Source organism: Nelumbo nucifera, chromosome 3, assembly GCF_055504915.1.
Source record: "Nelumbo nucifera cultivar China Antique chromosome 3, China Antique-T2T, whole genome shotgun sequence".
NCBI lineage: Eukaryota > Viridiplantae > Streptophyta > Magnoliopsida > Proteales > Nelumbonaceae > Nelumbo > Nelumbo nucifera.
The window spans coordinates 33,251,471-33,264,636 of NC_142651.1; the positions used below are offsets into that span (position 1 = coordinate 33,251,471).

General features: G+C 38.5%; 1 protein-coding gene across 8 annotated transcripts in view; it reads left to right on the forward strand.

Moving 5' to 3' along the window:
• LOC104592060 (kinesin-like protein KIN-14C) overlaps nucleotides 1-13,166 on the forward strand; it is a 54,958-nt gene that overhangs the window by 15,477 nt on the left and 26,315 nt on the right. For all 8 annotated transcript variants that reach the window (XM_010251257.3, XM_088900813.1, XM_088900811.1 and 5 more), the window contains 5 exons: nucleotides 10,978-11,105; nucleotides 11,216-11,299; nucleotides 11,392-11,469; nucleotides 11,584-11,676; nucleotides 11,803-11,832. In XM_010251257.3, the coding sequence (XP_010249559.1) occupies nucleotides 10,978-11,105; nucleotides 11,216-11,299; nucleotides 11,392-11,469; nucleotides 11,584-11,676; nucleotides 11,803-11,832 (413 nt within the window). The remainder of the gene's footprint in view (nucleotides 1-10,977; nucleotides 11,106-11,215; nucleotides 11,300-11,391; nucleotides 11,470-11,583; nucleotides 11,677-11,802; nucleotides 11,833-13,166) is intronic.

The following is a 13,166-nucleotide window of genomic DNA, read 5'->3' on the forward strand; positions in this document are numbered from 1 at the left end:
TAACTATGGCCTGAAACAATCACGTAGAGCGTGGTTTGGCCGGTTTAGTGAGGTAGCGAGCAGTTTGGTTCAAAGCAGTGTAGGCTGGATCATTCTATCTTCAGTTTTGATGCAGCAATAAGATAATGCATGTGGTTTATGTTGATGATATTGTTATTGCTGGCAGTGATCAACATGGAATAGAGACTCAAGCAGTTCTTGCAACAACATTTTCAGACTAAGGACCTTGGTACATTGTTACTTTCTAGGTATTGAGATGGCAAGGTCCAGACATGGCATTAGTTTATGTCATAGGAAGTACTACCTAACTATTACAAGAATCAGCATTTCATTTGTTGTAAGGTTGAGGGCTAAATTGATGCTGATTGGGCTGGTTCTATTGTAGATAGGAGGTCAACAACTACTTACTGCACATTTGTGGGAGGTAACCTTGTCACTTGGAAGAGTAAGAAACAGAGTGGTTGCATGGAGTGGTGTAAAAGTTGAATATAGGGCAATGGCACACACTAGATGTGAGTTGGTCTGGTTGTGACATCTCTTACGGTTATAGAAACTTGGATGTAGCGCTTCTATAACTACTGTGTTTGTGTGATTAGATAGCCAATGGGCATATCTATTCACTAAAAGTTTGTGGAACTTAATCATTTTGTGGAAGCTTATGAGTTGTGGGAACTTCCATTGTTACAAAAAAACTTCACATGTTCAAACTTTCAAGAGGAGACTCTATATTGTAATCTAGACTGGTTTCTATATTCCTCAATTGGAAGGATGGTTAGAAGGGAATGGTACTAGACCCACCTAGACTTGCTTCAGACCATTGTCTAATTAGACTCTCAAGAAAGAGTGGGAGGAGGACCTTTCCCATTTAGGTTTGTGAATATGTGGTTGTGTTCCACCCTGAATCTGTGGGGAAAGTGAAAGATTGGTGGGAAGAAGACCAAGTGGAGTTTAGATAGAAAGGGTGCAAATTCTATAAGAAATTTTAAAAATTGTAAGCTAGGATGAAAGATTGGGAAAATGAGGTGTTTGGAAGAGTAGAAGAGAGGAAGGAATGGGCTGGCCTTAGGATAGAGGAGCTTGATAGAAACTAAGCTGAAAGAAGAATGCAGATGGAGGAGAAAGTGGAAAGGTGGAAGTTAAAGTAGGAGCTAGAAGAAATATTGAGAAGGGAGGATATTAGCTGGAGACATAAATCTAGATGTAGGTGGCTGCAGGAAGGGGATGGTAACACAAGATTCTTTCATGCCAGTTCCCCCAAAAATTGTGGCGTTTTGTTGGGAAGTATTCCATGGGAAAGTAAACACTCTAGATAACCTACAAAAGAGAAGACCTTTCCTTTGTATTTCTCCTAATTGGTGTATCCTCTGTAGAGCTCACGGTGAGGAATTTTACCACTTATTAATATCTTGTCCCTTTTCTGCAGACCTTTGAGCTTGGCTACTTTTGTTGTTTGGGAGTAGTTAGAATCTACCAGCAGAAGTTCACATGCTCTTCAACCATTCTACCTTTTATTGGCCTACAAAAATAGGGAGAATTATGTGGAGATGTGCTTGTGCTACCTTGATTTGGACTCTTTGGGAAGAAAGGCATGCTAGAATTTTTCAAGAAAAGGAAAGGAGCAGTCGGGAATTGAAAGACTGTGTGCTGACTAGGGCAATACCTTGGCTGAAGACCTTGGAAATCTTTCATCAGATCTCCTTTAATGACCTTTGGAGAAATCGGTTAGCAGTAGCGAGGTGCTCATCCCTAAAGGACAAATCAATTACAAGCTGGTCTCCTCCACCTGATGGCTCACTGAAGTTGAACTTTGATGGAAGTAGCATGGGTAATCCAAGATTATCCGGAATGGGGGGTGCTTTGAGAAATGAGAAGGGAGAGATTTTATTGCTCTACTTAGGTTCCTTAGGAAGTGGGGACTCCATCAGGGCAGAACTATTAGCTGCTGTAGAAGGGGTGCAATTTGCAAACCAGCTGGGGGTACAACACCTAACAATCGAGGTGGATTCCAAAGTGGTGGTGGGTTGGTTGAAAAATCCTGAAGAGGCTATGTAGCGTTGCAAGAATGAAATGAAGAAATTTAGTTCGTTGACAAGGAATATGTTGGTCACTGTACAGTGGGTGGGGAGATCAGCAAATACTTTGTCAGATGTGTTAGCCAAGCAAGGGGTAAATAGGGAAGAATTGTTTTGGGCTCAGTTGTGATTCTTGCTTTTCTTTCCTAGTTTACTTGTAAGATTCAAGGAGGGGCTGCAACTCGCACCTCTCCCTGGGATGTTGTATGAACTCACTCTAAATCAGCTTTTGAATTAATAAATTTATTATCATTCATAAAAAAAAAAGATTGGAGTGGAGAGGATTAGTATTAACAAGAGAAGAGGACATAACATAAGTTTTTATGGTCCATTTCAAAGCCATCTATGATAGTCTTGATAGAGTGAGAGAGTGGTTATTAAAATTGGATTGGTAGGTTGGTAGTTGGGAAATGATGGATAGCTTGGAAAAGAATTTTGAGACCAAGAAGTAAAAGATGCAATTTTCTCTGTGGAGAGATCTAAACCTCTAGGTCCAAATGGGTTCTCGAAGGCATTTTATCAAGATTGTTGGGACATTATTGGTGATGATTTAATGGATGTTTTTACTAAATTCTATGGGAGGCAAAGAATTTCAGACCTATAAGCTTAGTGGGGAGCATGTATATAGTCATCCATAAGGTATTAATTCCAAAGATAAGATGTTTTGAGAATGGGGCACAGTTTCTTTCCTACTCTACCCGGAAATTTATATTAAGGTTTAAAACACAAGAAATTACATAGAAAAATAGGGGTGGCTACGGCCGAGCTCTTCACGAGCTCGGCTTGGCTTGGTTTCTACCGAGCTCGAGCCCAATTTATAGGCTTGTTTATTAATCAAGCCGAGCTTCTCAAGTCGAGCTCGAGCTTATGAGCTTTTGACTTCATCCAAGCTCAAGCTCAAGGTTCTAGCTCAAACCGAGCTTGAGCCTTGTACTACCTTGGCAAGCCGAGCTCGAATAGCTAGCTATTTGGCTCGGCTCAGCTCGAATCCACCCCTAGAGAAAAACAAAAGAAACACATAATGTATAAGGCCCAGACCCACTAATAACCAATTCAACATTTAAGCCCACTTACATATTATGTCTCACAACACTCCCCCTCAAGTGGAGCATAGTTATTTATCATGCTCAACTTTTAACTTTAAGGGTCCATCATTTTGGATTTCCAACTCCTTTGATAGGATATGTATCCACAGAAGTTCAGCCAAGCCTTGAGCCATAGCCCTATGTTCAGCCTCAGCACTAGATCTAGCCACTACTGTTTGTTTTTTGCTTCTCTAGGTAACCAAGTTTCCACCAACAATGTGCAATATCCAGTTGTAGATCTTCTATCTCCAGTAGACCTTGCCCTATTAGCATCTGAGAAGGCTTCAACATAAATTTTATCATGCTTCCTAAAAAGCAGTCTCTTCCCTGTATAGGTCTTGAGATACCTTTGGATCTATTCAACAACTCTCATATGAGAGATTTTGGGTGCATGCATAAATTGACTTACAATGTGTACTACATAAGAAATATCAAGCCTAGTGAGAAATAGATACAAAAGTTTACCAACCAAATGTTGGTATCTCTCTTTATCTGCATACAACTCATCTTCATCACCTTCTTGCTGTCCGTGGCTTTGTTCAATTGGAGTATCCACAGCTCCACCCCTATTGATGTGAATCACAAGCTCTCAGCTGATGATGGAGATCTTTTGACCGACATGGGAGTGTTTCGGAGATTGTGGGGAAACTTCTTTACCTTTGTATGACACGTCCAGACGTTTCATATGCTGTGACTATGAGTGTAATTAGCCAACTCATTTATGCCCCTAGAGACACATATATGGCTTCTACAGTAAGGGTGCTATGTTATCTTAAGAGTATTGATCCTGGGAAGGGCATACTATATGGCAAGCATGCTCATATGAAGTTAGAGGCCTATATAGATGCTGATTGGATAGGTAATATAGATGACAAGAGATCCACATCGGGTCACTGTGCTGTGGTATTTGGAAATATTGTTTCTTGGAGGAGTAAAAAGCAATCAGTGGTAGCTAGATCTTCAACTGAGGCAGAATATAGGGCTATGGTCCATGGGGTTTCAGAGTTGTTATGGCTTAAATCTCTCCTAGATGAGATGGGCATCTCTTTTGATAAGCCGTTGATGTTATACTATGATAATCAGTCTGCTATTAATATTGCTTATAACCCGGTTCAGCATGACAGAACTAAGCACGTTGAGGTGGATAGACACTTTATACGAGAGAGGGTGGCCTCAGGGCATGTGTGTCTTCCTTTCAATGCTTCAGAAGAAGAACTAGCAGATTTTTTGACTAAGGGAGTTTCCAAGGCAAAGTTACAACATTATGTAAGCAGGTTGGGTATGATTAACATGTATGCTCAACTTGAGGGGGAGTGTAGAGAGGTTGGACTGAATGGGCATTAGTTTTTTCTTTATTTAAGTAGCTTTATTTTGCTGTATTAACTGCTGTAGGGCCTTCTTTATGGGCCTAGTACTTGTTTCTTTTTTATGTTTTAAGTCTGTTTTATTTCAGCACATATAAATTAAAATTAGAGAGACAGGGAGAAGGGATCGTACAACTCTCTCTCTTTAAGGTGACTGGATGGGCACTAGTGAACTCTGCTGAAATCTTTGGTGACTGGCCGAGAGTTTATGGAAGTACTAAAGCAAAAATAATCTGGAGCTGCATTGCATTTGCTGTCTGCTGGAAGGTTTGTAAGAAGAGAAACAAGAGGATTTTTGAAGGGAGAATGAAAAGCTTGGAAAAAGTTGGGGCAGAAATCTCTTTATTATCTGTTGGCTGGGTGTTGGTACTTCCAAAATTTGAAGGACTAAAGAAAGAAGTTTTTGGTTCTGACTTTTGGCATATTTTGAATGCTTAAGATTTTTGGCTTGGTTCATGTACTCTGTTGGTCACCTGTGTTAGATGTATATTTTATTTTCAATAATAAAATTTTCTTTTTCATATATCTTAAAAAAAGTATGTGGAGTATAGGAAAGGAAAGGGAAAAAGGGTTGATTTGTAAGCTTGACTTAGAAAAGGCATATGACTTGGTGGATTGGATTTCCTACTAGAAATATTTTTTTTAAAGGAGAATAACAAGAAGTTATATCATATAAATAAAACAAAAAAAAAGGATTTACAGACAATGGGAACTTGCCCAATCAAAATTCAGGGGTAATATTACAAATCAACTCTGTGCACACTGGATTTAGCTAAGCTATCTACAAAAGTATTAAGTTCCCGAGGAGTCCAAAAACACGACACAATCAAAAGCACAGTGTCGACAGATTAAGAAAGACAGGATCTGTGTTGACAGATTAAAAAAGACAGGATCTGCAGCAAAATAAGAAAGATATGATTAAGAGATTTGAATAAATTTAGGAAAGATTTGATTTGAATAAATTTAGGAAAGTCATATCCTAGGATTAAGGGAAAGATTTAGTCAATCCCTGATTGAGAGAAATTCTAGGGGTTTGTCTTTCCTATCTTTTCTTACTTAAGGTGTATGCTCAATATGTTTTTATCATCAATAAAGAAAATCTTCTTTTCTCCCTCTCTATTTTGCAACATGGTATTAGAGCCTTAAGGTTCGATCATGAATTTTAAGGCCGCCATGGTTGGCTCAGGTTCAGCATCTTCGGATACTACCAGTGGTGTGACGTCTTTAGAGGGAGCTTTTCAGCCGGCGGTTATTTCTGTTTCTGAGAATTCCCTTCAAATTACCATTCACAAATTGAATGGAAAAAATTATCTTGAGTGGTCTCAGTTCGTGCGGTTGGTGATTGACGGCAAAGGGAAACTCGGCTATTTGAATGGCGAAGTGAAACCACCAGCCACTGATGATCCAAAGTACATGCAATGGTGTTATGAAAACTCTATGGTTACCGCCTGGTTGATCAACTATATGGATCCAATGGTTGGAAAACCATTCATGTTTCTGTCGACGACTCGCGATGTGTGGGAAGCTGTTAGGGAAACCTATTCAGATTTGGACAATCGTTCACAACTGTTCGAACTGAACACCCGAATGTGGAAGATGCAGTAAGGTGAACGTGAAGTAACAACCTATTATAATGAGATGATGGCTGTTTGGCAGGAGTTGGATTTATTTGAAGAAGAAGAATGGGAAAGTCCCATTGACAAAGCTCGGTACAAAAAGAAGATAGAAAGAGGCTGGGTTTTTGTCTTCTTGGCTGGTTTGAACAAAGAACTCGATGAGGTTCGGGGACGCATCTTAGGACGAAAGCCCTTGCCTACTATAAGAGAGGTTTTTTCAGAAGTGCATAGAGAAGAAGCACGACGGCAAGTGATGTTGAAGAATGTTTGTGAAACAAAAACAGAGAATGAAGGATCCGCTCTTGTGGCCCGAGGTGCAGACTTAGACGGAGATAAACGAGGAGGAAAGCAGAGGCCTTGGTGTGATCATTGTAGAAAGCCATGGCATACTCGGGAAACCTGCTGGAAGCTGCATGGGAAACCGACAGGTTGGAAGAAAAAATCAGGCAGTGACAACAAGTCAGGGGGAGATGTCCGCACACTTCAATTAAGCAACTCGGATCCAGGGCAGCAATCATCCTTAGAACCTCTTCCTTCACAAAGGAACAAATAGAGCACTTATATAAAATGTTTCAATCTCAATCGTTAAGAAATTCTAATCCATCCTGTTCTCTAGCTCAGTCAGGTAATTTCTTCATTGCAGCCACTGTTTGTACCAAATCTAATGGCTCCTAGATACTAGATTCAAGTGCCACTGATCATATGACCGGCATTTCGCAATTCTTTTCTTCATATACACCCTGTGCAGGGAATCAAAAGGTTAAGATTGCAGATGGTTCCTTTGCTACTGTTGCTGGGAAAGGAACTGTATCTATTTCTCCTTTTCTAAACCTCAAAGATGTTCTGCATGTTCCTAACCTATTCTATAAGCTCTTATCAGTCAACAAACTAACCCTTGATCATAATTGTCGAGTTAATTTTTGGTCTTCTTGTTGTGAATTTCAAGATTTAACCTCGGTGAAGAAGATTGGGAGTGCTAAACAGGATGGTGGTCTCTACCTCTTTAATAAAGGATCTACCTTTGGAAGGCAAGACCGACAGACTTGTTTCAGCTCTATCTCTATTTCTAGTGACAGTGAAGTTTTGTTATGGCATTATCGATTAGGACATCCTAGCTTTCAATATTTAAAGCATCTATTTCCCAAGTTATTCATGAATAAAAATCATTCAGTTTTCAAATGTGAATCTTGTGAATTAGCAAAACATCATCGTGCTGTTTTTTAGTCTCAACCATATAAAAAATCAAAACCATTTACCATGATTCACAGTGATGTTTGGGGCCCTTCTAGAGTAACAACTCTTTCTGGAAAACGTTGGTTCATTACTTTTATTGATGATCATACTAGGGTCACTTGGGTTGTTCTTTTAAAAGAGAAATTTGATGTTGAAACAGTGTTCAAAAATTTCTATAACATGGTTCAAACACAATTTCAGACTCAGATTAAAATTTTTCGAAGTGATAATGGAAAAGAATTTTTTAACAATGTGTTAGGGAATTTGTTTGCTGAGAAAGGAATTGAACACCAAAGTTCGTGTAATAATACCCCTCAACAAAATGGGGTGGCTGAAAGGAAAAACAAACATCTCCTTGAAGTTGTTAAAGCCTTAAGTTTTCAAACTAAGGTTCCTAAGTATCTTTGTGGAGAAGCCGTTTTAATAGCCACTTATTTGATTAACAGACTGCCTACACGAATTTTGGATTTTAAAACACCCATACAATTTTTCATTGACTGTTTTCCAAACTCTTGGTTAGTGACAAACATTCCCTTAAAATTTTTTGGAAGTGTGGCCTTTGTTCATAACCATGACCCTAAACGTTCAAAACTTGATCCAAAAGCACATAAATGTATTTTTGTAGGCTATCCCACTAATCAGAGAGGTTACAAATGCTTTGATCCAGTTTTGAAAAGGATGTTTGTGACTATGGATGTCACATTCTTTGAAGGAACCTCATACTACAACAACTCCCATCTTCAGGGGGAGAGCAACACTAGTGAAGATGATTTTTTAGATGGTTCTGATTTCATGTTTGATTTGTCCATAATGATGTTCCTCCTCACAACCAGTCACCAAAAGAAAGTGAGACAGAAAATACAAAATTAGTGGAAACAAATGAATTAAATATTGAACATGTACAATCTTTGATGATGCCATCTCAAAATGAAAAAGCTGAAACAACAGAGATGCGTGCGAAATAGTATAAAGGCCTTGTATATTCAAGGGAATATCTAGCACATAAAAGGAGAGGCACTATTCCGCAGCATCAACAAGAATCTGATTTGAGGTTGGATCATGAAATTCATGATGATTCTCAAAAAATCCCTGAAAATATTCCTCCAGGTAATTCTAATTCTTCCAGTCAGCTTGGTCTTCCCTTTGCTCTTAGGAAGGGTGTTAGGTCTTGTACAAACATCCTCTGTTAAAATTTGTATCTTACAAAAATATTTCACCCTCATATTGTGCCTTTATTTCACAAGTGTCTAGTGTATCCATTCCTAATAGTATCTAGGAGGCTCTAAATGTTCCTGAGTGGAAAGAAGCTGTTTTTGAGGAGATGAGAGCTTTGGAAAAGAATGCTACTTGGGAGAAAGTGGACCTGTCGGATGGAAAGACAGTTGTTGGTTGTAAATGGGTGTTCACTCTGAAGTACAACTCAGATGGATCCTTGGAGAGATACAAGGCTCGCCTAGTAGCTAAAGGCTTAACTCAGACATATGGAGTAGACTACTCTGAGACCTTTTCTCCAGTGGCAAAACTGAATACAGTTCGAGTACTCTTATATGTTGCTACTAATCTTGACTAGCCACTGAATCAGTTGGATGTGAAGAATGCCTTCTTGAATGGAGACTTGGAAGAAGAAGTATATATGGAGCCTCCACCTGGTTTCACTGAGAAGTTTGGAACTAAGGTATGCAAACTAAAAAAATCTCTATATGAACTTAAACCAAGGATATAGTCAAGGACAATCTGATCATACTCTTTTCACAAAAAGATCCACCAAAGACAAGGTTTCGGTTCTGATTGTCTATGTTGATGACATAATCTTGACTGGAGATGATATTGAAGAGATGAACAGACTAAAGCAGAGCTTAGCCAAGGAATTTGAGATTAAAGACTTAGGCCAGCTAAGGTACTTTCTTGGAATGGAAGTGGCAAGATCAAAGAAGGGCATTGTGGTTTCGCAAAGAAAATATATTTTAGATCTCTTGAAAGAAACTGGAATGAGTGGATGCAAACCTTCAGATACTCCGATAGAAGTTAAAAAGGCTGGTAGGAAGATTGATTTACTTGTCACATACACTTCCTGATATTGCCTTCGCTGTGAGCATGGTGAGTCAATTTATGCACTCCCCGTACGAAGAACATCTTGAAGCTGTGTATCGAATTCTTAAGTGCCTAAAAGGCACACCAGGAAAATGACTCTTCTTCAAGGAAAATGAGAAGAGAGGGGTTGAGGTGTATACAGATGCCGACTGGGCAGGCTCGATCACTGATAGAAGGTCAACCCAGGAGTCCCCTTGACTATCAGATAGCCATTTTATGACAGTTGCAGAGTAACCTACCACTGAGAAAGAAGATAGACCGAGAGTTCTTGCAATACATAACCTGTAAGAGCAGCGAGGAGCTCTGCTTTCAAAGAACTGGCTTTACCTATCGGATCACTGCAAACCCAAATTATCTTGCCCCTAAAGGACTTTATGACCCCTCCAATATCAGCAAGGCCAGGGTTACCCAAAGAGCTGCCATCAAAGAATAAACTTAACACACAAACATGAGGGCAGAGATAAACACAACCTCTTATTTTCCTGTGCCTAAGATCACAAGTATTTATTCTTCGCATGCAAGCTTCTCATGCAAAAGAAACAAATTTTGAGTGGGACCCTTCAGTTCCAAAGCTTTTTGACAGGGAACAGAGAGTTTTGGACCTGTGAGGAAGTCTCTGAGGACATGAACAAACCAGAAGGGTGCTCCATCCAGACTCTATTGTTGGGTCTATTTGGTGAGATATAAACCAGAAGGGGTTTATCTGCCCACCAGAGGTCTGTCCAAAACTTAATGCAGACATCATTACCAACAAAGTACTTATCTGGTAATGCAGACATCATTACCACTGGGGGTGAGGAGATTACTGTTCCACCTATTAGAGTGCAGTCCAAACCTGCTGATGATACTAAGGTCCACATGCTGCCTTGGTCTGTACAAAATCTCCAGAGCCACTTCCCTAACACCACAATGTTCCTAATCTTCAACTTCCAAATACCCAATCCCTCCTTCTCCTTTGAGTTACAGACATGATTCCAATTCACCAAATGCTCTCCTTTTGGTGAATTACTCTATTTGGAGAGAGGTAGTGTAAATGGATTAAGGGTTGTGTGACGGGAATAAGGTTGAGAGAAGAGGTTAATGGTCTAGCTAGGCTGTTGAGATGTGATGTTGGGGAGTGACCACTGAAATACTTGGGCTTACCTTTAGAGCAGCCCAGAAAGTAGCTCTGATACCATGAAATTGGTACTAGAGCAGAGAGGGAAGAGAGAAAAGACAGAAAAGAGGAAGAAGACAAGAAGGGAGAATCATAGGGTAAAGAATTCTGATGGATCTGGTGGTGCCCCTATCATTATTTCATTTGGGTGAAATAATAACATGGAAAAAGACAATAGTGCCCCTACGCTACTGAGGCACAAAATAGAACTTTACAACAATATTATTGTTTATACTTTTGTAATGCCTAGAAATGAACGTGTCTACCTGGATATGAGATAAATGGAGGATTGTGCATCAGATGAATTCTTTATGTGCTTTTTTTTTCAAATAGTTGATATTTCTTTTCAATTCTTTGTAGAGCCATCAGCTGCATTGATACATCATGTTGGACATAAATTCCACGAGGTATTTCAATTGAAACATGGATGTTATGCTGATCTTCCTCCTGCTATGATTTCTGAAATGCTGAGATCAACCAGTTTAGATGTAATTTCCTATTCCTTTTTCTTGAATAATCATCAATACCATGCCTCTAATTCATTATCTCTCCCCCCCTTTTTTCTTATTTGATTATGATATTTATTTATTTATTGCAGAATGCTCCTACTCAGTCACTGTTAAGTGTTGTAAATGGAATTTTAGATGAAAGTATTGAAAGGAAGAATGGGGAAATACCTCATGTATGATAGTGAGCAAACATTTCAATTTTATATTAAAGAATGAACAAGGGAACAACAGAATCTCTAATGCAAAATATTCTTTCTTTGTGCAGCGTGTGGCATGTCTGTTGAGAAAAGTTGTACAAGAGATTGAACGGCGGATTTCTACTCAAGCAGAGCACTTAAGAACTGTAATATACTTTAATGAATTGGTTTCTTTGAAGTTAAATTATTTGTTGTCCTTTATAACTATTATTATTATTATTATTGTTATTATTATTATTATCATCATCTTGCTTCCACAGCAAAACAATCTCTACAAGGCTCGTGAAGAGAAGTATCAATCTAGGATCAGAGTACTTGAAACCTATGCAACTGGGCCTAATGAGGAGACCAAGGTGCTTGAGCAATTGATAATCGTACATTTTGAACTGATGAGGTTATAGACATGGGCATATTTTAGTTTCTTTATTATACCAGTTGTGTTCACTCATTTAATTTGAAAATGTTTTTTCCTGGTACAGATTGTTATGAACCAACTTCAGCAGACAAAGGTCCAAATCTGGTCAACGATCTCATTTTTTGCTTTCCATAGATAATTGATTACTCTTGTTCTCCTGTTTCTTTGTTTTTTTTTTCAATATAGATCCTTGGTGCACACTTTATATACTGCTGTTTCTTTATGCACATCACAATGTTTTGAAATCTGGATCAGAGATCAGACTGGAAAGCAATTCAGTTCCTGGTTGATCAAGCAGCAAGCAGTTCAACCTCTTCACTGGCAAAATGCCTCTAAAAACATAGAATTGGAGAGTTGCTTGGTTCCTGGTTTTCCTTTCTCAATCATACAGATGTTCTTGGATCCATCTGTTATGATTGCAAATTTTGCTAATGAAATTGTCTGCGTCTGATACTGGACAGACACATTTTTAGGATTATAGCTGCCAACAGTGGTAGAAACGGGGTGAGCATGGGTCGATTCGGTTTGGTTCCATGGCAGAACATGGAACCTACCCTGTAGGGGTTGGTTCCAGGTTTTTGGAATCGGACCTACCCTGTGAAGGTCGGTTCTAGGGTCAGTTCTGGCCTTGGCAGTTTCAGGGTCGGTTCCATTGTCTACCCATCATAGTTTTCAAGGCGTCTAGGCGATTCTGGGCGACACTGGGGCGCCTAGTTGCCTAGGCGATAAAAAATTTATAATATACAAATCTGACTTTTGTCTAGTTTCCTAGTTTTATATACCATTCAGCATGTATGTTAATTGAAAAAATAAATTCATATTAATTAGCAGCTAAAGATGGTTATCAACTTTATACGATAAATATTCAAGATGGAATGTAAAATAGAACAAAAATATAAGGTTGGAGCTTCTGTTTTATTTAATTAGAGAGAGAGATAATAGAAAAAATTTTATTATTCTAATCTTTCTTTCCTCTTTCTTTTCTTTCTTTCTTTCTTTCTTTTTCTCTTCTCAAAACCCTTTGATCTTTTAAATTTCAATAGTAAAACATTAAAACAAAGTATATATATATGGCGCCTAGTTGCTAAAAGTCAAGGTGTTTGGGCAAGGTGCCCAGCCAAGGGCACCTAGTTGCCTAGGCGATGCCTTGACAACTATGCTACCCATGGAACCTGTTCTTTCTTTACTCTCCCCCTTCGAAAAAAATTGAAACTTGTCTTTTAAAAGCTTGATTTTCAATAATGATATTATATAGTTTAAAACTTATATTATCTTTATTGATTATAATATGTAGATTATCATAATATATTAATATATGGTTTAAAATGTGTCATTATAATTTAAATTTTGTAAATATTACCTTTTACATTATTTATTATACACATTCAAATATTAAAATGAAAACAAATAATCAAATCACTTAAGTAA